Source organism: Triplophysa rosa, linkage group LG15 (assembly GCF_024868665.1).
Source record: "Triplophysa rosa linkage group LG15, Trosa_1v2, whole genome shotgun sequence".
NCBI lineage: Eukaryota > Metazoa > Chordata > Actinopteri > Cypriniformes > Nemacheilidae > Triplophysa > Triplophysa rosa.
The window spans coordinates 1,696,723-1,720,530 of record NC_079904.1 but is presented as its reverse complement, the minus strand read 5'-3'; the positions used below and the strand labels follow the sequence as shown (position 1 = coordinate 1,720,530).

General features: G+C 39.1%; 1 protein-coding gene across 2 annotated transcripts; it reads right to left on the bottom strand.

The window, feature by feature from the left end:
• Positions 1-59: 59 nt before the first annotated feature.
• xrn2 (5'-3' exoribonuclease 2) lies at positions 60-19,477 on the bottom strand. Of its 2 annotated transcripts, XM_057352851.1 has the most exons (31): positions 19,266-19,477; positions 18,662-18,789; positions 18,471-18,582; positions 18,232-18,343; positions 18,035-18,093; positions 17,699-17,788; positions 17,551-17,623; positions 17,375-17,425; positions 17,078-17,235; positions 16,913-16,987; positions 16,472-16,605; positions 16,328-16,385; positions 15,868-15,975; positions 15,720-15,764; positions 14,700-14,843; positions 14,546-14,587; positions 14,266-14,360; positions 13,534-13,669; positions 12,625-12,732; positions 12,414-12,503; positions 10,402-10,474; positions 10,119-10,202; positions 9,864-9,961; positions 9,611-9,690; positions 9,428-9,484; positions 8,079-8,147; positions 7,864-7,992; positions 7,338-7,492; positions 2,654-2,714; positions 1,174-1,312; positions 60-1,055 (listed from the first exon to the last, which is right to left on the bottom strand). In XM_057352851.1, the coding sequence occupies exons 1-31, from the start codon at positions 19,338-19,340 to the stop codon at positions 990-992; spliced, it is 2,904 nt and encodes a 967-aa protein (XP_057208834.1). In that variant the 5' UTR covers positions 19,341-19,477; the 3' UTR covers positions 60-989. The 2 variants fall into 2 exon arrangements, with proteins under 2 accessions (XP_057208834.1, XP_057208835.1); XM_057352852.1 differs by lacking the exon at positions 14,546-14,587.
• Between the last annotated feature and the right edge of the window lie 4,331 nt (positions 19,478-23,808).

Sequence of the window (23,808 nt, the reverse complement as noted above, 5' to 3'; positions counted from 1 at the left end):
ATTATGAATGCTACAAATATACGAGATATGCAGCTCATGCGAATTTGACAATAAACCAATTTAAGTGGAAAAGCTTTTTTTATTTCTCACAAGTTGGACACAGAGTAAAGCAAAATTATGTTGAGCGACAGGCCAAATACAAAAGCATATTAAGATAAAAAAAATCAACGAATAAGAGGGTAGAACATTTAAAAACACAGTGGTTGGGCAAAACATGATTTTGTAAGTTTTCTTATTATAATTCCCTTGTATTCGATTTAAATGTAACATCAAACATTTCTGGCAATTTTGTGACACCCAAATTCTCAACATTTTAACAAACAACAACAAATATTTTTCTTGGCATGATTTATTGCACAAATTAATTTTTTAAACGTGCATTTTTCGTTTGTTTCCTGGGTTATTCTTATGGTTAAAAATAATATAAAGAATGTAAGCGTGGATTGACCTTTATTTTTTCGTTGCTCAATTACACCTTATTTTACTCCAATCGAATGAAATAATTGCACCCAAAATAGAATCCACGCGTAATTGCTTGGACTGCAGCTTTAACGTTAAAGCGGATTCTCTCTCCTACATTCCATTCGACTCCATTATTGCCTGATCTAAATTAATTCAAGACTCATTTTAAATCAGACTCAAAATGTCGATCTGCATCTATAATTGACACCGAGTACGCAATGAATATTCAACTCAACATTAAAATACTAAAAGTGACCTGGCAGGCCACAGCTATGAATTACGAGTTTATAAATAGATCTAATGATTTGAACATCGGATCTGAATGAGTTTCTCACAGTAAAGACATCAAACAAAGGCAAGTCTTGCATCTTGTGGGTTTTACGTAGATTTTACAGGCATATTCTTAAAAATCGGTACATAAGAACAATTTATGTCAGTAAAACAAGATAAACTTTACAAATCATGAGCCCAAAAAAGACAATGTTCCTTTAATAAAAAAAAAGCCTCAGAAGCGCTTCCAGGGGAGGTTAAGGGTTCCAGTCGTAACGTCTGGATGGTGGAGGTAATGAGTAACCCTGTCCAGAATTACCCCCCTAAAACACAAAAAAGCATCCGTGAGCCACACATATTTTCCTCCAAATCCAAAAAACACAACGCTCACAAAATAAGAATCACACGTTGCTGGAACAAAAAGTGTGAAGGTTGTCAGACCTGCTGTGGTCCACCTCTCATGCTGCCCTGTTGATTGTGGGGGGGCCTCCAGCCTCCCTGGCCCCTCTGTTGGTTCTGTTGGTATGCAGCGGGCTGAGACTGCACGGACCGATTCCATCCATGAGCACCCTGCTGATTCCTGTGAGATCAGATCAGATCAGAGCAAACATTACGCACAAACACGCTTTAGACGTATCAGCTTCAGGAACTTCTTGGGATGTCACCTACGTTTAAAACGTGAGGTGGACCTTTAGTCCCAACAGGATTGTGCACTAGACAGTTTCCAAATAAATAAACAGTGAAAGTACATAAACAAAAAACTTTCTCAACACATTTGAATTGCACCATTACATTAAAAGTGACGGAAAAGCATGACCGGATATTATTTAAAAGATGAGCACAATAATAAAGACACATCTGAAAAATCAATTAAATAGAAAGTTCACCCAAAAAAGGTACATTAGGAATTCATGCACTTTTTTAAACCTTTCTTTTTTCTGCAGAACACCCAAAATATATTTTGAATAACGTTGGTAACCAAATAACATTGGCCCCCATTGACATTTCTCAAAATATCTCTTTTTGTGTTCCACTTAAAAAAACATTTTACAAAAAACAAAACATTTTAAACAACTGTGTTTTTATTTTTTGGGGCAAACTATCCCCTTTAACCATAAAAATGTCCAAAATATAACTATATAATTTAATAACTTTCTACATGACGACATCTTGTTTCATGCACCCCGATGGATCATATGAAACGAGACTCAAATTAAGACGACAAAGCAGCAAGATTTCTTTTTCAGGAACAAAAGCAGTTAGTTCCACCGTTTGTGCAGGAGTTTCACGCCCTCGTCACGTGCTTGCCTATGTAGCCGCAGGTCACCATCCTCACATCTGTGGGTTTATAAAGACGAGAGCGTCGGACAGATCAGCATCCCTCATTACTGAAACAGGTCACAATCTTCCTGAGGAATCCGTAATCCTTCTGGTTCCTTGTGCGTTTCATTCAGCCGCTCCTGATCGGTTAAAGAAACTAGGCTCTAATAACTACTGACCTAAGGTGACACAGGGCCACAATGGGCTCCCGGGCCTGAAAACTTGAACCAAAAGAAGCTGATTAGTCTCTGAAGTGGTCTGGAGCCAGAATCAATGGCGGGTCTGTGCGGCCCCCGGTGGCCCCTGTACACAAGAAAAACTGAAGCCCAACAGCATTAGTGCTGCCTCATTAAGCCCTGCAGAACTCTTTAAGAGAACATTTGTTTGGTTTGCACACAAACTCAATCCAGTCCGGCCCCCACATGAAGAACATCAGAAACATGTGTCCGAATCCGGACGGAGAGGAAGAGAGGTGACGTGGTCTTTTATCGACTGGACATTCCTTATTATCGTTCACGTGTCCCTGTATGCGTGTTTCAGACATTTACAGCGTAATATTGACAATCTACACACCAATAGGACCGAACACGCTCAGTCTTACCAGGAATATTGTGATGGGTTTGCTGCTCTTGGTGGTTGACTCATCCCGGACTGACTGGAATCTAAAGAAAGTGAAAAAGACAAATGAGTTACAGGTCGACAGTGTTTTGTTTTATATCGGATTAAGATTGTAAAACGCATTCCAAACCGTAAGATTTTACTGTTCAACACGCGACTCGTTCCATGTTTGTGCTAGAGACGTGAATTATGAGGAGACACACATTTCCGATATTTTTACTGGGTGGAAAATAAAACTAAAACAGCCGAGACTTAAATATCCAAAACAACACAGAGGACCGTTTTCACTTTGGCCCTAGCAACAACGCTAGAACACCTTAGCAACCAGACAAGGATGCTCTGGTTACGTCACAAAACATCATGGAAATAGAATCTAGAACACTAGAATCTATAAATCTAAAATGAGGTTTTTTTTCTCCATCCAAGTGGTAGTTTCATTTTTTATCCATCAATTCATTAAAGAAGCGTTTTGCGTGACAAATGGTCTCCAAAATAAACTAAACGCAATTCATTGACCCAATTTGTATCTGCGTCTCACTGTAGGGAACGCAGGTTTGTGAGATGAACTGAATTGTGTTGTTCAGTAATATGAACGGGATTTAGAGCTGAGAGGGAATGGAAGGGGGGATGTCAAAAGTGGCACATTTGCATTTCTTGCCGTGCTAAATGAAACAAGCATTCATCAGCCGGCGCTGTGGCGAGCTCAAGTGCTCTAGGTTCCAGCGCTGCAGGTCCTTCACAAAGACAGACTTTAAAAAAGTAGCGAGCAGCTTCTTTCCAATCCACCGTTGCCAAGGTGATCACCAGCTGCAGGGCCCGAGCTGTTTGTTTTGTAGGGGCTGGAGCAGAGAAGAGGGGGACAAAGACCAGAACTTCGGCCGAAAAGAAAAAAGCTGTCGTTTACAAATGTGGGCTTGAAGGTGAAGACATTACGAGAAGAAAAAGAACGATTCGGCATTTGGGAGCCGATGGGATTTCGCCGCTTTGAAAGAAACGTTTCGGGTTCAAAATGCGTGACAGACGCAATTATCACAGAAAACAATTTGGAAACATTTCCCCAATGTGTAAAATCATACAAACTCGAGCTCGCAATAGGACTACACAATACTGCGAATCACAGACAATGCTTTAAGATCCTGAAATGGAAATTATAATCAACATACATTGCACATTCTTTCTGGGAATAAAAGCATCACTTCAACTTCTGAAAGTGTACAGCCATGTTTAAGGGCAAAGTTGCATTGTTGCAAACCATTGCAATACACATACTGCAATATGCACATTTGTGATGTTACAATCATTTTGACATTGGACAGACTTGATTATCACTGAAAATCGTTTTGTACAATGAAAAATCTATCAAAACTTGCATTTGCAATACGGCTGCACGATATTGAAGAAAACGTGCAATAACGTGTTAAACAACGCGATATGATAACACTTTAAATTTGTCAAATAAATTGAAAGATTTAAATGCATTTGCAAACTTTCTTCTAAGAAAAATAAGCATCACAACAATTTCTGAAAATAACAGCCATGTTTTACTATCCGAGCACATAAAAAATCCAATCTGTTGCGATACGCACATTGGTCATATTTGGATATTTTATTATATAGTGCAATCTTAGTTTAAAAGTGTATGTATGGCAAGTGCACGCGAAAGAGGCTAAAAGAAACAAGCTTTTATTTCTGTTGCATCACGCAATAAAATTTGCATTGTCCTTTGGCATCTCTAAAAAGAAACTGGGCTGAAAAGGTAAACAAATACACACATCATCATATACACGGGTCATGAAAGAAGGCTTCGCAACATGTCATTTTTGTGTGTATATTGTGTGTATTTTAATGCCTTGCTCCATAGACCTCCATCAAATTATTTTCCGCTGTAACCGTCATTACGCAACAGATGCTGTCAGATACAGCAGACATTTAATTCTGCACCCAATAAACACCTCAGTGTGTGATCTAATGACCGGAGAGAGAAAGAACGGCCGGACCACCCACTTACACACCCATTATCAGTCTCTAATTCATCCCTGCTCATCTCACATCCCGCCAAACCAAAGAAGAAATTACAGCCAATTCATTCACCTCTTAATAAACACCGGCCACTGTCCACACACTGAATGTTGGGACGTTAAAGCCAGTTGACACAAAGCCCAAATAGGATTACGCATTAAAACACAACAGCAAATGCCATTCTCATTATCTTAACGCAGGGATTACGTCCTCGCCGAGCACTGACGCACACACAGATGGACCCGGAACTCTGTAATGAGTCTGTAATGGACCTCTACAACACAGCTTATCAATATCCAAAGAATGAAGACCGTAGGACTGTAATATACCAGTAGGTCCTTTACCGCCAGCTGTTTTGATTAGAGTTAACAAAAGAGTTCAGCGCGTCTCTGGAGCTCCGCATTGATCTCGCACCGCAGGAGGCAAAGAGAGAGAAACGGTGAGCTGGAGAAAGTTAATGAGGATTTGACACCCCGCCGACCACAGACACCACTGATGACAGAGGGCACAAGTTACCATTATATACCATAAACAACCTCTGGACTAAAGAAAAAGCTGTTTAAAAAACGGCAACCGCATCAGTCAATACTCGACGTATTGTCAACGTAAAACATGAAACGAGAAAACCTGTGCAGTGTTAACTCTTTCTAGAATGAAAGTGTCCAAAAAACATCAAAACAGTAGAAATTTATTCAAATTACGAACTTTTAGGAATTAGCCAACAATTCGCTTAAAAAACAAATTTGACGTGCGATTCATCAGCAAATCGAAAGACTTGGGAAAACATACTAAAGTTAACACATTGAAAATCTCCCAACCTGATCTCACTGGACAACGTAAATATTTTGAGGCAGTGATTTCGTACGAAACTGTACGACGTGAATTGTAGAGAAAAGAGTGTTACGTACGATTGTTAAAAAAACCCAAACACAAGCATGAAGGTCCACCCCAAACCAGAAGCATCGCTAGTGCGAAAGTTCAAACAAGAATGTTAAAATGAGATCGAAGAATTTTTCAAATTAGCCATCAAGCAATTCATTAAAACAAAAAATATAAACGACATTTCATGCCAAATAAGAGTTGGCTGGTTCAGCAGTGTGTTTTTGGGAAACATAGTGAAAATTTTAATCTTTGACTCACAAAAACATCTGGCTTTCAACATCATCGATCTTTTATAAACGAAAAGTACTAAAGACAATGTTAAATTGGTCCATCCGCTCATAGTGGCTCAATTGAATTTTTTGAAGCGACGACAATACTTTGTGCGAAAAACAAACCAAAATAACGACTTTGACAAGACAGAGGAGAATATATCGATTAGTCTATGGTGAGCGTTCACGAGAGCACTTTGACGCATGCGCATTCGGTTTGTACAGTTGGGCAAAAAAGTGCAAGTCTTCCTCAATATCGAAATCATCAGACATTTTGCGAAGATCAGCTTATAAACAGCGTGCGTCTGCATGTAAACACAGTTGTGCTTCCGGGTTGTAAGTCACAACGCCGGCGTCTGCCCCCACCGAATGCGCATGCGTCGAAGTGTGAACGCGCACCCTAGACTGACAAGACAGAGGAGAATATATCCATTAAAGTCGTTCTTTTGGTTTGTTTTTCACACAAAGTATTCTCGTCGCTTCAAATAAATTCAGTTAAGCCATTGTGAGCAGATCGACCAATTTAACGATGTCTTTAGTACTTTTCTGAACCTTGACAACAACTATAACCATGATGTCTATGAGGAGGCCTGGAAATCTCTCGGATGTCCCTAAAATATCTTTATTTGTGTTCCTAAGACGACGGGAGGTCTTAAAACTTGTTGAACGTCATGTGGGTGAGTAAAAAATAACACAATTTTGATTTTGAGATGAACTTTTCCTTTAACTCAGTAAACCACCAGAAGCGAAACAAGCAGAATTATTACCATCTTAAGGAAACTGATCATTTTAGCCCTTTACACAACCGTGAGGCTAAAAAATGCAAATGAAACCTCAGACATTACATTGAAATTGGTGAATTGCCGTTTCGAAAACTCCTGAATATTTTCTTTGATTGCCTCATTCAAAGAAACAGTAGGCCCGTTCGGGACGGTTAGTGGGCTGTACGTTTAATTGGAGGCTTCAGCATCGGGCCGCGGCACACGGGCCAGTGAAGAGCCGCTGTGATCAACGCCAACCCCGAACCTCCATTTGCATCAAGTGGCTGCAGGGCGGCTCCACTCGCCCACAGATGAGATTATTCATCAACTTGCAAATTGGCACATCAAAGTGAGCGTGGAGAGCAGCACGGAGGAGAACGCACGTCTGTGGACAGATGCTCGATTTACTGACTCCGATCTCTCAGTCACCAAACTACTGAAGTGAACCGAGAGATGGGCCTAGACCAACACCGTAGAGAGAGGCTTTTACTGTTATTACTTGAAAGAATATTAAAAAAGAGCCATTTAAAAGCAAGAATAACTGATAACCGAACTGACAACTCAGAAAAGCAAGCGCAAAAATATCGATTCACTGTCCAGTATTTAGAGATCAACCTTATTGCCATCTCCTCATCAAGTCGCACGATTATTCATGTCCACACAAATGGTGACGTACTGAATTTTTTAATATGTAATAAAAACCCCAAAACATGTCTGTGAAAAGTGTAAAACTCACATTGGGAGGAATAATTGCCTCTCTGTGATGAACCGTAGTTTCCTTGATAGTTTCTGGGGGGCGGGGCATTGCTGTACTGTCTGCCCCCATGATGACCCCCGCGAGGTGGACCGGATCCAAACAGACCGGGTCCTTGATTTCTGCCCACATGGTGACTGGAAATAAAAAATAAGACAAACTTAAGCAACCGCATTAAACACTTTAAAACAGTCAGCAGTCGTTTTTTGTTCGGTTAACTTATTTTAACTTCGGTTAAGTGCTTTTTTAGTCTACCAACACCTGTCTGCTCCATACAATCAAAGCCGATAACAGCTTTCATTAGGAAATTAGGTCTTTGGGGGGCATTAAACTGCATATAACTCCTTTCCTGAACACCGTGCATAATTTCTCTCTTATCATTCACCAGATGTTTAATCAGCCGCTTTTGCACTAATTTAACGTTTCCTTCAACATTCTACGCTTCACCAACAATAAAATGCAAATATTCAGCCTGATTGTATTAGAAAAAGAAGAACTCGAAGCTTACTTCAGCTTTCTGAAACCCGATTGGTCCAGGTGGGCTTGCTGGCGGTTCGGGTTAAAGCCGAGTTGAGGTCTCCATGGACCGCGGTTACTCTGTTCCCAGTCTCCTGGTTTCAAAACCTTGTTAGGCATCCTGAAATAAAAAGCACAAATTCAATGAAAAACTAGAATGATATGTTTGTCCGGTATAATGTCTGTGATATAAGATGCAGTTCTTACTTTGCACCTGGCAACACAACAGCCCTGAAGACATAACTCGCTTCATACTGCGGATCCTTGAATTTGATCCTAACAAACAGACAGCGCAGGTATTAAACATTAGTAAACAAACTTAAAGAACGATGCTTAGTTATTCAGCGCAGAGCGGCTTGTGTTCTGTATGCAGGAAAGCGGTACAATAGAATTCTCTATCTTTCATTTCTAAAAGCTATTTACATTACATCTCAGAAGGCCAAACAGCACGAGAAACCAGAAAATATAAGCAGAACATGGTCGAGGTTTCAAGGTCCGAGACTAGAAACGTACAGTTTCACTTCTTGGAAATGGTCCGTCTCTACAACCAAGATATGATAAAATAATAAAAAAGAAAATATTGACTGAAACTATACGCTTGTCAAATATAAATGAGTCATAGACTGTTAATAACATACAATTACAGTTTTATATAGTTATTTGACTATTGTTAATCTGATCATACCTTAACACCACCAAGTCAAAATCTACCAACATTTTGTGAACTAATTTTATTTAAAAAAATATCTGATCCATCATTAGAGCTGTAGCTATCGATTATTTTAGTAATCGAGTATTCTACCAATTATTCCATTGATTATCGGATAATAAGTACATTTCTCTATTAAAGCGCAATACTGAATATACAAGAGAAAATAACACATGTCTCTTAAAATGAACAACTAATTTGTTTCATTTTTAGAAAAATTTACATTTTTATTGTCGAAATTGCACACATTAATATCTGTGAAAACTAAACCCATTTAGTACATTCCATTGCCGTGTTACATTCACAATGCAATATAATACAAATATTATAGAAAGAAACATAAAAATAGAAATAATAATTTCAAAGGTAAACAACTAACTTCAGCTCATGCGTGATGCATTTAGTTTACCTAAATTAGTTTTAATTTTCAAAGTTCTGTTTTTTATTTTTAACTATTAAAGAGTAATATATTTGTCCACATAAAACTACTGTAGTTAATCTTAGCAGGTCGTCGGAAGACGCTTATTTTTTAGTGTGTGTTTGATAGCTTCACTCAGTAAAATGTCCTGAAATAAACTCTCAGAGCAAACTTAATAAATTGAACTCCTAAAAGTTCGGTTTAAAGATAAGGAACGTACCAAGCACAATGTTCTAGACATGTCTAGAGTTTAGCGGGCTGTGTGCGTCAGTAATAACGGTCCGTGGGGAAACGCAGTGCTCCGTGTGTACTGTAGTCAAATGGATTGAACAAAGCTTTTTGCCTCTATGATTTTTTGTATTCAAGTTGCTCAATTAATCGTTCCAGCCCTATCCGTCACATCAGAAAAGTTTTAAGAGTGACTCTTACCCAATGGCAGAGTTGCTGGTGTTGTCTCTCAACATCGGGATGGGCGACTGCACCGGTCTAAAGAAAAACCACAGAACAGATGCCGTGTTAAGCTTTAGTCTCGAGTGTCTCCGCAGACACGACAAAGGTAACGGCAAGACACAAAACCGCATCAAGACACAGAGATGAATGTTGTCTCCTTACTTATCTGGTAGAATAGGGTCGTCATCTAGATTTAATATACCTTGGATTCCATGGCAAAGTTCTGCAGGGATCTCAGTGACCTTGAGGAAAGAGACGATTGGAAAAGTTTGGATCTCTCAAACCGTTTTCACATAAGAGCTTTAGGTGCTCTACAACTGAGCTACAGAAACACCACGACGCGATACGTGTTTTGTCTTTTGTGTTTGTCTGTGCGTTAATAGTTTTACAGAAGAAGAGATAAATCAGTCTGTACCTCATGAGATTCTGCAAGGTACAGTTCCCGAATGAAGTCACACAGTGGGTGGGATTTGCCCACAAACACCACGTCACTTCCCAAACTGTTCCGCCGATCTGAAACAACCAGCAGACGTCATGTCACAACACAGCAACTCACTTCAAACCGCAAACACACGACGAGACCGATCGCACCACCAAACGAATGTTCGCCAGAAAACTCTAATATTCAGCAATATGTGTTCATTGGCGATCAAAGTAGGTCTCCTCTTACTTTCTTCTTCAGTCAGATCTGGATAAACGTCATCCAACGCTGCTCGCAACCTCCGCTCATCTACAAACGGCAACAAGGCGACACCTGAAAAGACAACAAGAGCAAATTATCCCTCAAAAAGTTGTATAAAGAGGAATGGAGCCGTTTTACATTTACATTTAGCAGGCGCTTTTATCCAAAGTGACTTACAAATGAGGTAAACAATGGAAGCAATTGGAAAGGAAAGAAAGAGTAGAAAAGAAAAAGTCAGAAGTGTTTTAAGAATGTAACGTTGACTGGTTACCCTGCCAGGCGTACTTCTTTCCATTCAGATCGATGGCAAAGTCATCAGGGTAGAAGTCAATGATAGAAGATTCCTGTAACAGACAAAAGACCACCATCAGAAGAGAAAAACTGAAGTGACTTGAAATCTGTAGCTTGGTTTAATACATTGACGTAACTTCCTCTGAAACAGGAAATTAGGGCGGGACATAACGAGTTGCTCCAGCCAACTGCAAGGAGTTGAGGACACACAAGGGCCGTTTCTCTATGTTCTTCAGCGGCCTTGTGTCCTCGTGTTCTCGCTCTACGTCATCTATAAACATCAAAGTCCGGTTCCAATGATCAAGAACACAAGAACGCATGAAAGTACCGGATGTGTTCTCGATATCAAGGATGCATCGCCTACGGAATCCGCTTGAAGTCCAAGATGTCACTGCGGCGTGTCCATCCAAGTTCGTTCTCCCGAGGTTGCCTCGCAAAGACCGTTCTTTGTGTTCTTGGAATTGAGAAACGGGCAAGATTCTCTAGATACTAGAGAGGTTTCAGTTTGAATATTTTATACAAAAATTGGATGTAGGCATGGGCCAGTATGAGATTGACGATATGATAACCTGAAACCAAAATATGACGCTTTAACTGTGTGAGGGTGTTACAATTACAGCTTTAAAATGTGTTCGTTGAAATGTCTGTGTAAAGAAAAAGGCTTTTTCCCATTGAACTGGGCGATAAAACGATATGTATCGACGATGCACCTTTATCAATAACGATAGAAAAAACGTTCGCTCCAAAATTAACGTGTATAGACATGAAGTTTTGTGGCATGCGCATTCACTGGATCAACAGTCTGCGTATGCAATCTGCAAGTCTGAATTACTCGTGCTGCGCGGACACGTCCACGCATCGCGACACACATTCACATGCACTGTTTAACAGCGAATACATCTCTTTCACAGACATGGCAGTTATTCATCATCACAACTATTATTTGCATGCATTTTTAAGTTGTGCCCGTTTAAACTTTCAAGCGATTTGACTCGCAGACGTTTCTTCTGACATATGAGCCCGACGCGCATGCACACAGACACAGCACAGCTATAGAACAAAGTTCTCTTTTGCGTCTTATTAGCTATTTAGCTGTAAAATGCACACAAGATTATGCCAAAAACAAACAAGGTTCACATAATCAGTGGCTTATGTTGTACTAGCTCTTTAAGTGACAGTAACCTAAAATATTATATTAATAAGTTATAATAAGTCTACTTATTACCAAAACACAACAGAAATTCTGTTAAAAATTGGGAAAGTGTGATTAATATAGCAGTCAAATTCAAACCACATTGTCTACTTGTCTTAATAAAGGCTATTAAAATGTATCAATAATATAATATAATATAATAACAATAATCGATATTGATGATACTTTTTTCAGCTGTATTGCCCAGTCCAATTTGAGCATGATCTATTTTATTTTTAAGCAAGAAAAATTTTTAGTGGTTCTAAAACCGTGACTCGTTCAAACCGCAGTATACCTTGAAACCGGTATTCGGTCCAAGGCCTAATTGGATGAGAAGCTGGAGGGCAGAATGATGTCAAAAATCGCCGATAACGTGAAAAGAGTTTGGAACACTTACAGATTCAAAATGTGAATTTTGTCAATGTTTTGGATCACATTAGTTCAAAGAAACTTCACCTTTGATTTTATGGGTACTTTAAGTACGTCTAACAAATACAAAAAACTGCCAAGTGCACCAATTCATTATGGCCCGGTTTCACAGACGAGGCTTAAAGCTAGTCCCAGACTAAAATGAATGCGTGACCTGTCTTAACTCAATACAACTTGCCCAGAAATATCTTAAAATATGTCAGTCCCATTGTTTTGTCTCAAAATGCACACAAGTAATGTATTCTTCGAAGGCATTTTTAAAAAGCGACAAATATCTTAATTCAATTTAGGCTTAGTCCTTGCTTAAGCTAAGCCGTGTCTGTGTAAACAGGCCTAAATGAATTACAAATGTAATAACAGCGGTTACGCACAGGGTCTGTCATCAGGGCTCTCCATGATGTCGGCAAGAAGTTTCCACTGGCCGCAGGAAAAACTCCCATCAGCTGCTCCAAAGGCTTGAACTACGGAGGAAGAAATAAGAGCAAACAGCCGTGATAAATCACCAGTCAACATATCAACAAGTGTATTATTACTATCTATTAACAGAGCAGAGGTAGCGTCCCCCAGCGTTTGTTAAATTACCGGCTTGGTGTCTTTCTCGAAGTCTGAGAACATTCCCTTGATGTCTTTGAAGTCAGAGGCGAATGGGGCGTAATGAAAGGGAAAATACCACTTCCAGGACGCACATCCCTGCGAGATTAAAAACACAAGAGTCACATTCAGAGCATCCGTCATGCCTCACAAACATCGATTACAGAAAGACCAAGTCATTTTGGAGACGTCCATTAGCCGTCACACTTACACATTTAATGTGACATTTACTACGCAGTATTTACACTCCGGATGACAGAGAGATCAGACCGTTTAGGTTGCTTTAAAAAAACCCTAAAGAGAGATTTGACTTGGGAGATCTCTGAACTCTAGAACATAAACAATCTTTAAATGGAAAACAATTGTCGCACACATCAAGTCTCTACATCTGTCAAAGTTGCAACAGAAACAACACTCGTGTGGGTAAATAAACAGCCACGTTGAGATCTGACACCCGCACGCACTTCACAACAATGCCCCTCCATCTATCATTCCAGCGCGCTTGTGTGTCAATCCGTGAATATGAGGCAGAAGGCAAGAAACACGCCTGACGCAGCAGAGAGAATCAGTCCCATCCCCGCGGGACGCTCTTATCTGCCGAGCGCGCGGCGAGATCGCAGGCTGTGCATACAGAAAGCTGCAATTACTGCAGACAAATCCCTCTACACTGATCTCTAATCAGCCCGAGATCTACTGAAGAGAACACGACTCTAATGACTGAATCTAAAGCGGAAGATCAAGACCTGCATTACGGCGGCAAACAGAACACAAAGCTGTCGGAAATGATTTACGATAAAGAGATTATGCAGGGTCGCTTGCTTTCATCAGAACGGGGAATGATGTTCACACTCGCGCCCTCCAAACGCAAAAGTCAGTCAAAGGTGTGTACATGTGACTCACCTGATAATAATACCTGAGCACCCAGCACAGGCCCTCAACGTACGACATCACCACTTTCTTCCGAAACTCGTCATCAGTCTCGTCCACGTCGAATTTCGTTTTGTAATAACGCTGTTTCCAACCATCCTCCCATAACCTGCGAAACACATTTATGTTAGTCTTGTCCTGAATACATTAAACAGAAACAAGGCTCACGTCTATGCACATGCACGCCTTTGAGAAGTGCCCCGTGTGACTCCAGCTCCGTTAAGAGGCGAAGAGAAACTTATTCTCCACCTTAGGACGTTTCGACGCGCTTTAGAAATTCTGCTCACATAATCGTGGACGAGAAGCATCTGTGCGGTGTAACCTCTACAGCGTCTCATCAGGGACGCACGGGAAACCTCCACGAATACCAATTGAACCCAATCGATTCAGACGGCATTAGAAAAAGTTTGTCTTGTTAATTGCAAGAGGACGCATGAATCAGGAAGCAGTCTTATAGTCACAGAACGCGTGTCTAGATAAAAGCAACATAAAAAGCATTCTACTCCACTGCTGGTGGATCGTCATGAAAGCTTTTTAAAACTTTTTTTTTTTAAAAGATGTTTTTTGGTGCTGGTTGTGACTTCAACTTGACCAAAGTGAAGTTGGTGCATTTGATTTGGTTGCGTTATGTGTGTGCTGCTACAACACGACAACAGACGACAAAAAGCTTTGTCGTGCAGTCCTGTAGCATGAGCTTGTCTTCACCTGACGTTATCTTCGGGTTCCGGTTCCTCGTCACTGTCCTCGGCTTTTCGCTTCACACCACGACTGTTCACGTCATCGCTGGGTCCGGCAGAGGTCTGCAATACACAATACAGTTTTTAATTAAAAAAAAAAAGCCAAATGATTTTAATATTGAACATTTTCCTCGTTCTTTTATTACAAAGACTTTCGTTAATGGGTTTTGAAAACACAAAATGGCCAAATAGCATGAGACTATGTTAGTTCTCCTGCAAGCAAATGCAGAACAAAGCAAACTACATGCCTTTCCATTTCTCATCATGGCCCTCAAAGACTGCGCTGCTTCCTGGAAAGCACACAAACACAGCTGACGGTTTAAACCAAGTGGAAAAAAAAACCCAGCAAGAAACTGGAGGACTGAGAAATATGACACTATAGAACTGAAGACGCTACTGCACCTGGTTGCGGTTGTCTCTGTTCCCCTGCATCCTCATCTCATACGCTGACTGTCGGGCGTTCTGCACCGGCATCGATCTGCCTCGGCCACCCAGAGCCTGAGGTGCGAACTGACCGTAGGGAACAAACGCTGGACCCTGACCCCCCTGAGAAGAGATTACAGATTTAACACCAAAAACATGCCGCTTGTTCACTTTCACAGGATTCAGACACATCTTGTTTTATACATTTTTTAAAACACTACCGTTTTACAAATGGTGATATGTGTTTTATTAGAGTAGGTTTAGGATTCTTGTGATTCTTGCACATGACATCTTTCAAACAGATGTTTTACAACTGATTTTACAAACAAAAACATTTTATTTTTGAGACAGGCCACACTGTCCAATTTAGTGATTTGATTAAAAAATCCTTTTAAGTCTCTGTGCAGCAGTTTTTGTTTAATAAATATGAATCGTACACATTGCTCTTTATTACTAGATTTTATATAGAACTAGATTATTACATTTTTTTTAATTTATTTCCACCTCTCAGACAACATGAAGATGTCGCTTTGTTTAACCTCACGAGAAAATAACGTGCATATGAAATTTAACTAATTATACATTGTTATAAAACAATTAAATGTTCATAATTTTGTGGATTGTCTTTTATTCACAACATAATTCTCCAAGTTACATGTGCGTCATTCTATCATTATTATTTGTATGCTTTTTACTATTACTATTATTGTGAAAATATTACTAAGTGAGTGTGTGACCTAAACTGTTGAATGGCAAAATATGCATACATCAGACAGAAACAAAGCTACTGATATACCCTCCAGCATTATTAATCACGAGTTAGAAATGCATTACGTCTGTGCGGGGTGAAGATACGAACTATTCAACTGCTGTCGACTGAATAACACGACCTTGTGCAAAGCATCAACTCGCAGTAAAGGATGAGCTGTGTTAACATTTCATTGTAAAAGCTCTCAATGTTGTTTCCTGTAAAAGATTGTACAGAAAAAAAGAACATACTTTCATCCGTTTCTTCTTCTCCTTCATTCTCCGTTTAAACCCCTCCTATAGAAAATAAATACAACGTGAGCCCCCAGCACTCCATTATTGTACATTTTCATATATGATCGTGAGCAATAAAGGCCCTTCACATAACACACGGCCTGACCTCATCTTCTTTACGCTTTTTAAAGATGTTGTCCTCAGCCACCCCGACGGCCTGCATAATGAGCTCAACCCGCTCCAGGTTCACGAAGCCGTTCTCTGTTAGGTAGCCCTGTAAAGAGTTAAAAACAGACTGTAAAAATGGCCTTTTTTGCATTCCATAATGCGATTGTCATGATGTTAAAAAGAAAACCATTGAATCCTTGGATTTTGAGAAAAGAATGTGGTCAGAGAGGTCAAGGTTCGGCTGGTTAAAATGGCCTGGTCAGCCCCTGCTGGTAAGTGTCTGTAACTACATCATTAAGGGGCAAAAAGAATATTTTGCCACTGACAACTCCTCCAACATTGGCAAGCAAATATACATACGCGAAACATTTGACGTGTTCTCAAATTTACAGCGGCTTCAGACGGATTCATTATGACATACAAACACACAGCATGAATATGCAGGCACAAGTATTCACCCCAGTTTTGTGCACAACGTCTTTGTAGATGCCAACCAGTCGATCGATGGCGCCCTCTCTGTGTAGAGACAGACACAAGACAGTCAGAATGGAGAGCAGAACGCACAGAAACGACAGGAGAATGAGTGCGGTCCGTGCGCGTGCCTGATCTCAAGAGACGGTAAGTGGGGCAGGAAGTCATTTCCTACAAAGAAGCACATGAACACCCAGTCGTCGACACTCCGCTCGAAATCGTAGGGGAATGGAAGGCTGGCCATTGTCAACTCCCTCTCCAGATACTGCAGAGAAACAGCACATATTATACATCAGACAAAGTGAATTTTATGTTGAGGGCTCTATTGAGGATTGAAACTTTGTATCCAAGTCTTTTTTAGAATCCAAAAGGTGACATTAATAATATACATCGTTAGATTGATCACATCATCTCTTGTTAAACTTGTAACAAACAACACGTTCATAGAAGATTACTTTGCATTATTATATATTATATACAGTATCTAGCAACCAGAAAGATAAAGTACGATACAGCAGGTCAGGATACACAAACAACAGATAAACGAACACACAAGATTTAACAGAAAATACCTCTCGTAACACAGACAGACGGATGAAGATGAACTCCTGCTCAGATACTGGAATTGTGTCGGCAAATTCATCATGCTGAGAGAGAAAACACAAGATTGGGTCACAGACTGCAGAGGCCGAGCTTCGGGTGGATGGAAAGGATGAGAGGGTGCGTGTCGCTCTTACCTCGCCCTGTTTCTCTCGGGCCAGACCCTGACAGTCTTTAATCTCGTGGCCCATCTGGCCACACAGGGCACAGGGTCTGGGTTTATTGGGTTTAAATTCCTCTCTTATAATGGTGAAGTTGGGCTCATGGGTCGCCAAACCCAACATGATCAAATCAGCTGGAGAGCAATAAAGGATCGTTTATTACTACTTTAAGATGTGCTTCATAAATTTCAGATTTTTTATTTAAGTGTCTGTGCCCAAACTAATACGATGCATGATGCTTTTTTGGTTTGCCTACAACATTTTAAAAGTTACCATCAGCTCCACAGAGACAGTGATGCGTGTTTGGGTCGTGGTTCGGCTGAGCTGAAAGAGATCAAAACACCACACACATGAGTTTTTCTGGAACATTTTAAAACAGACTCTAATAAGACAATCGAATCGGTATAAAGGACACGATTTCTAAACAACAAGAGTTTGCACAAGTTTACCTCTCTGTCTTCTGATGAAATCCATAATCTTGTGTTCTCCTTCGCCGGGTACACTGGCATCTGACAAAAACACCTACAGGAAAGATCCGTTTTCATTTTACTGTGCAACAGAAGTTTAACAGCTGAACCGAGGACTTGTATGACCTACCGTGATATTACTCCATCCAGGGTCATTGGTCAGTCTGTCTGCAACGTAATATCTCAAACACTTGGCCAAATTATCCATAAACTCTGTGCCCTGTGAACAAAACAGAGAAAAATCTTGATGTTAAAAACCATTGCTTGATTTAGAAACAGACGGTGTGCATCGTGCATTAAAAGGACTGTCAGCAGATTTTACAGCTGATGTTAAAGACAGAAATAATACATCATTAACCATGTTGAAATACAACTACTGATAATTTACATCAGGTTGGGGATTGTTGTGAGCACTGAATAAGCAGCTCTCAGAAGACATAAAGCTAGACATATTAGACACACTTACTGGAGTGATGCAGTTACTGTCAAAACGCTCTTTTATCTCATCAGGTGGCAGGTAACCTCCTAAAAACAGAGAGGAAAAAACGATGCAACTGAGAAGATGAACATTTCAGATAGCTTCAACCATTAAAGATGCCGTTAAAAGGAAAGTTTTAAATCAGAAACTAATTTTCCGTTGTTTAACCGAAGGTCCCCTCTCACCTCTCTGAATAACTTCCTCTCGCATTTTCTCTTTTTCTTCCACGAGCTCCACACCTTCTTTAGACGCCCGGAAACGTCTTGATCGCTGCTGGTTCATTTTGGCACGAGGAGCCTGGAAATATTAAGCGTTACAGACCAGAAACACGGTCACTCAGTGTCAACTTTAGTTTGCATGCTTTAAGCGTGCACTGATATTTTTAGTTTAAATGTTTAGACGTTAAAGATGTTACAATACATACCACACCATCGATTGCCATGTATAGAACTCGTCTAGGTCGAACGATGTTAAACAACCTGTCGATGTATTCGAAAATGGCAACCATCATTTCATCCTCGTTTTTTGGTGCTGGCCTGCAGGACGGGAAACATTTTTTTAATTGAATGTCATTTCATTTTTATATCATTAATGAAGATCATTAGAGGGACTCACTTGTCTTCCGGGTGTGTGCACGGGTGAATGATTCCATTCATGTCTAGATACAAGTTGTCAAGCTCCACTTCATTTGGGTTGGGTTTGCTGGTATCCACAGGAATTTTAATTCCATTGTACTCTTTAGCCTGAAAACGACAAATAAGACGACAGGTCATTTGGGAGAGAAAAATTCTGGAGCTTCTACAAAGAGAATCCAGCATCATCACAATCAGAAAATGATTTTTTTATGAAGCACGTCTTTGCATCATATTTGCAGAAAATCGTTTATCATGTGAATAATCATAACTTGCTAGGAAATGCTAGTTAACAGCTCGTTTAGGGCTCCACATGAATGCTGTTTACTAGATGAATGCAGTTCTCAAGAGGTTTAAGACAAAGCCACACAGCTACTCATTTACATAATGCATTGGTACAATTCAATTTACCTCAAACAAACAAACGAACAGTGAAAAAAAGAGAAAGATAAAAAACGACCGTATATTATCTTCTGAGAGAAAACAGAGCTAAAGTGAAGCTGGTTTTAATGAAATTAATAAACGTATAAATGTATTAACGGTGAAATCAATTAAAAGCAAATTTGCTGAGGAAATAAGCGTCTCACCTTCTCCTCGAGACAGTGAACTATTATTGACGGATATTTCCGACTCAACCAGCGGAAAAACGCGGGGACTCCCATCTCCCGTAAAATATCACACTTTCAAAGCAAAAACCAACTTTAAAAACGATTAAAAACAGCGAAACACGCAGAAAGTTGACTCAGGCTAAGCAAATGGCACGCAGACGCTCGTGTATGATACCAAACAGCTTGCCACTTCCGGGTCGTCCGGAAATTACGTAGCAGCGCCGCGATAGCTGACGGGAACATTATTTTTGGCGAATGTATTGAATCTGTACTCTTGCTTGAAATGTATGATTACTAAACTTTTTTATTTACCCTTGGCGATAATAAAATAAAACATTATATTTGGTGCCGTAAACGGTTGTGGTTAGAAGGGATACAGCTACGCACGGACGTGATGCAAAATATCCCCATAAATTACAATAAATTACATTAGCTAAAACCTATCCCAAACCTAAACCTAAAACCTTACAATAAAAAAAAAGTAATTAACTGTTGTCAGCGAGACCAAAATTATGCGGTATTGAAGTGCGCATGCCCAGTGGAGGTAGCTGTATCCCTTCTACCCATAACCGCCGTAAACATGAACAGTACAATGAGAAATAACAAAGGAAATAATCATTTTAAGTAAATTATAAAGAAAAGAAAAGAATACTTATACTTACTGCCAGAAAACAGTAAATAATAATATAAAAGGAAAAGGCAACTTTATGTTTGTTTGTAATGTTATTAATCTCTAATATTACGCCTATTTATTTGTGCAGTTGGGCTTAAAACTTGACGAAGTTATTTAGAGTCAGACCATTTTATTTAATAAACGATAAAAATAACTATAATATATGCAATTCAGGAGAACTGCATTCTGGATTATAAATAAAAAATAATTTGCAATAAAAAACAACAACAATGTTGTCAACACTATACCAAATATATACATTTTACACTTAATTTTCTCAAGTTTTATAATTTATTGTCAGACCATTTGAGTGTTATTATATAAATAGAATTATTTGGCATTGGCAAATACAAGTTTATTTATTAATTCCTCTACACATGGTGAGATTTCTGCACCTCTTTTCCCTTTCAAATGAGTGCCATATGGCAATATATGGAGATAAGTATTCAGCTGATTGCCTCAAGAGCTGTTTAAGTCATGATGGAAATGCAGTTGTGCTTCTCTTCAGCTCAAGGCATACATGAAACCAGAGGCATATTCATTAACAGAACCTCTTGTCAGATGTCCGTGGACACAGGCACCTAATCCACAGACATTTATGCGAGATGAAGATGCCTCAATACAACTCATTTACTCCGATGCAGAAATCTGCAATCTTTTGAAGTCATAAAGTGCCTATATGATCAAATCAAAATGATAATATTCTCAACGTTTACAAATTGATGCAAAAGAAAGTCTTTATCCTACCCTATAGAGGAAAGAGGTTCTCTAGTATTCAAATGGGTTGTGTTATATGATGTTACAAGTAAGAGCTGAAGATGTCATGTTTCTTTTTAATCTTCATATATATATTGACCATAACTCATTTTGCACTTTGCTCGATAAGCCAATCAGAAAACAGACAGCTAGTCTAAAGTCGAATTTAAAGATATATGATATGAAGCTGACCGGCATGTCAGGTACAGTAAAGAATATTACCAGCCAATAGCCTATGTTATTAGTTCTAATTATTTATTTTGTAAGTAGCTCTACAATGCACGTACACAAATGGGCAAACATACAAAAAGTGCATTCTTGATTTAATTCTCTGTTTATCTAAACATGATTTAATAGACATTATTGACTTAAACACATGTGGCACGTCTGTTAATGCTGCATTGTAGTTGGTTTTCTTAGGCTACTAAAGGAAAATATTACACAATTAATTTGTCAATCATGCTAGCTAAATTCATAGACACAAAAACTACTTGCTCCAAACCTGTATTCAAAATTGACTATCAATATATGGACACTATCAAAAGCTATCTTAAAACAAATTAAATATTTTATTTGTATGACTCATTTTGTTTATAATCGTCTTTATTTGGCCTAAATGTTTTAAAATTGCGTTTAGCCCTATAGGTAATAAAAACAAACATTTTAACCACCAAAAAAAATTGTTACGTTACCAGCATACCATTCTGCACCAATGTCGTTGTCTGACTGCCCCCGTGTGGAGGAAGACGAGACTGCAGATGGAAGGCAGATGATTTGTACCGTACAATACATTTGAAAACGATACTTTAGATGTACACAGGTCTAAAGAAAGTGTTTAAGTTTAATCATATAGAAAAATAATAAGAGAAACTTGGGTTATATTTATGGTGCAACAGTGTAAATGTGTGGTTACATTAATTAATTAAGAGCTCTTTATGCAGAAACACATATGATTATATGAACACATAGGGAAACAATGTAGGAAGATTTGTCTGAGTGTAAAAAGGAGTTCCTTGCTCAAAACCTCCTGAAACCATCAAACCAAGAGAAACCAGTATGGCTCTTAGTTTTTCAGGATTAAACTGCTTTAGGCATTTTATTTGCATTTACATGTTTAAAGTCAGTTCTCATTGTGTTTATAGAACAACTCAAAAATAGTGCAGATTTTGTATTGTCTTTATGTACAGATGAGCTGTTGTGTCTATAGGAGACAAACTGCTGCAGCCATTTAATATAGAGCCGCTTTATTTCAACATTTTATGACTCGTATACATTAGACCTACATATAACAATTATTTCTTACTTTTCCTTTAGATTGTTGGATGAAAGTTATCCAGCTTTTGTAAGATTTACACTCATTTCAGTAACAACAAATCCAAATCTGTTTACTCAGATTCATAAACAATTTAAAGATTTAGGATTCTAGCCACCAAATTTGAGCTTGTAAGCAGTAAGAATAACATCATTTGCATTAAACTCGCCCAAAACACAGAGATGTGCCTGAATATTCATCCAATATCCTCTTGTCCCTCTTTTGTACATGTACAAGTTAGAATGCAAACACATGAAAAGCTGAGTCTTAATTCACACGCTACAATGGATCAATTTATGCACCCGAGGCTGAGAGCAGGCATTGAACCGTGGGTCTTTTTCAGAGTGCCTTAGAAACGAGACCCACTCAAGATGGTTTTGTTTAGCGAAGATAATGAAAAGCAATCCAACACATCAACAACTGACATTCATATGCAACCACAATTAGCATTGTTATCCTCTAGCAGTGTTCTTCATTAGCATATCCGCAGATGCGTTAAAATAAACAAGTGCAATAAAGGTCTTATTGACACTGATAACAGCATCATCATCATTATCATCATTACATAAGAATATAAATCTGCATGCTTCGTTTCTTTCGCAGAGGAATGGATTTCTATTATAAAACCACTTTGTAACCTTTTGTCCAAATCAAATCTTTTCCAACAAAACTGCATCTTCGGGGCTGACCTGAATTCAGCGCATCTGCTAACGCAATAAAAACATATGTAAAAGAGACATTTTGACTTAATTGGGGAATTATTTGGATAGAAGAGGTCAGTTTGACCAACACCAATTAAAACATTCTGCTGAAACTTCAGTGAGACATGAGAGAGAAAAAACATGTTTTTAAATCATCATGATGAATGTAATAGGTTTGAGTACAGACAGACACAGTAAATGGTCTGAATACGAGATAATTGCTTTTGATTCCAGCCTTCAGTATTTATGTCTAAAATGGGGCCTTTGCATTTTGGGATGGCGAATTACCTCAGTTTTGATCCACAACAAAGGTCCATTAAAACCAGTTTATCAAAAATATGATGTGCACCATCATCACTCAAGAAGTATGAACCAATTTATGCACGGCCAATTAAACCTTACTTTATCTTTTAGCAAACAGTAAATTTGAAAGGCTGACAAATAACCAAATTATAGTGACGATTCTAGAGCGTTGAAATGTGCTAAAATTTCAAAACATATTTATGCCATCTTACAATAATAGGGGTAATAGACAAAACTGAGACAGCTCTGATAGTTCTATAGGATAGTTTCATATAACAGATAACAGAACAACGCCAAAACAAAGACTTCCCAGGAGGGGGCAAAAACAGAAAACAAAAACAATTGAATGAATGGCTTCTCTAGAAGGCAAGGCAAGGCAAGGCAGCTCTTAACAACTAGAGAAATCGAAGGAACTAACCAGCACAGGACAGCAAACACAAGGGCATTAAATAGTGAATATTAACGAGGGATAATGACAATGGGCAGGTGTGGGGAATGAAACACTAACGGGAAGATAGACGTGGAAACGAGGGGGCGGGGCCAAGAGACGTGACAGGAGAGCACATGGCACTAAGCAACCAAACAATGGCCATGTGCTTCCACACAGAACACAACAATCACAAAAGACATGGAGTCTCACGACCCTGTCCACAAAACTAGAAAAGACCTGAAAGGACAGGATCATGACATCATTAAAAAAAATCTGACTGTTGCGTTTGACCAATCATAATCCAAATCCAGAAAGCTTTCTTACAAATATATTTGTTTTAATATCGT

Coding starts and splice junctions, on each gene's coding strand:
- xrn2 (XM_057352851.1), bottom strand. CDS start 19,340: ATGGGAGTCCCCGCGTTTTTCCGCTGGTTGAGTCGGAAATATCCGTCA. Junction 12,733..13,533: donor TGCTCAGGTATTATTATCAG/GTGAGTCACATG, acceptor TTAATCTCGCAG/GGATGTGCGTCCTGGAAGTG. Junction 10,475..12,413: donor GAGCCCTGATGACAGACCCT/GTGCGTAACCGC, acceptor TGTCTGTTACAG/GAATCTTCTATCATTGACTT.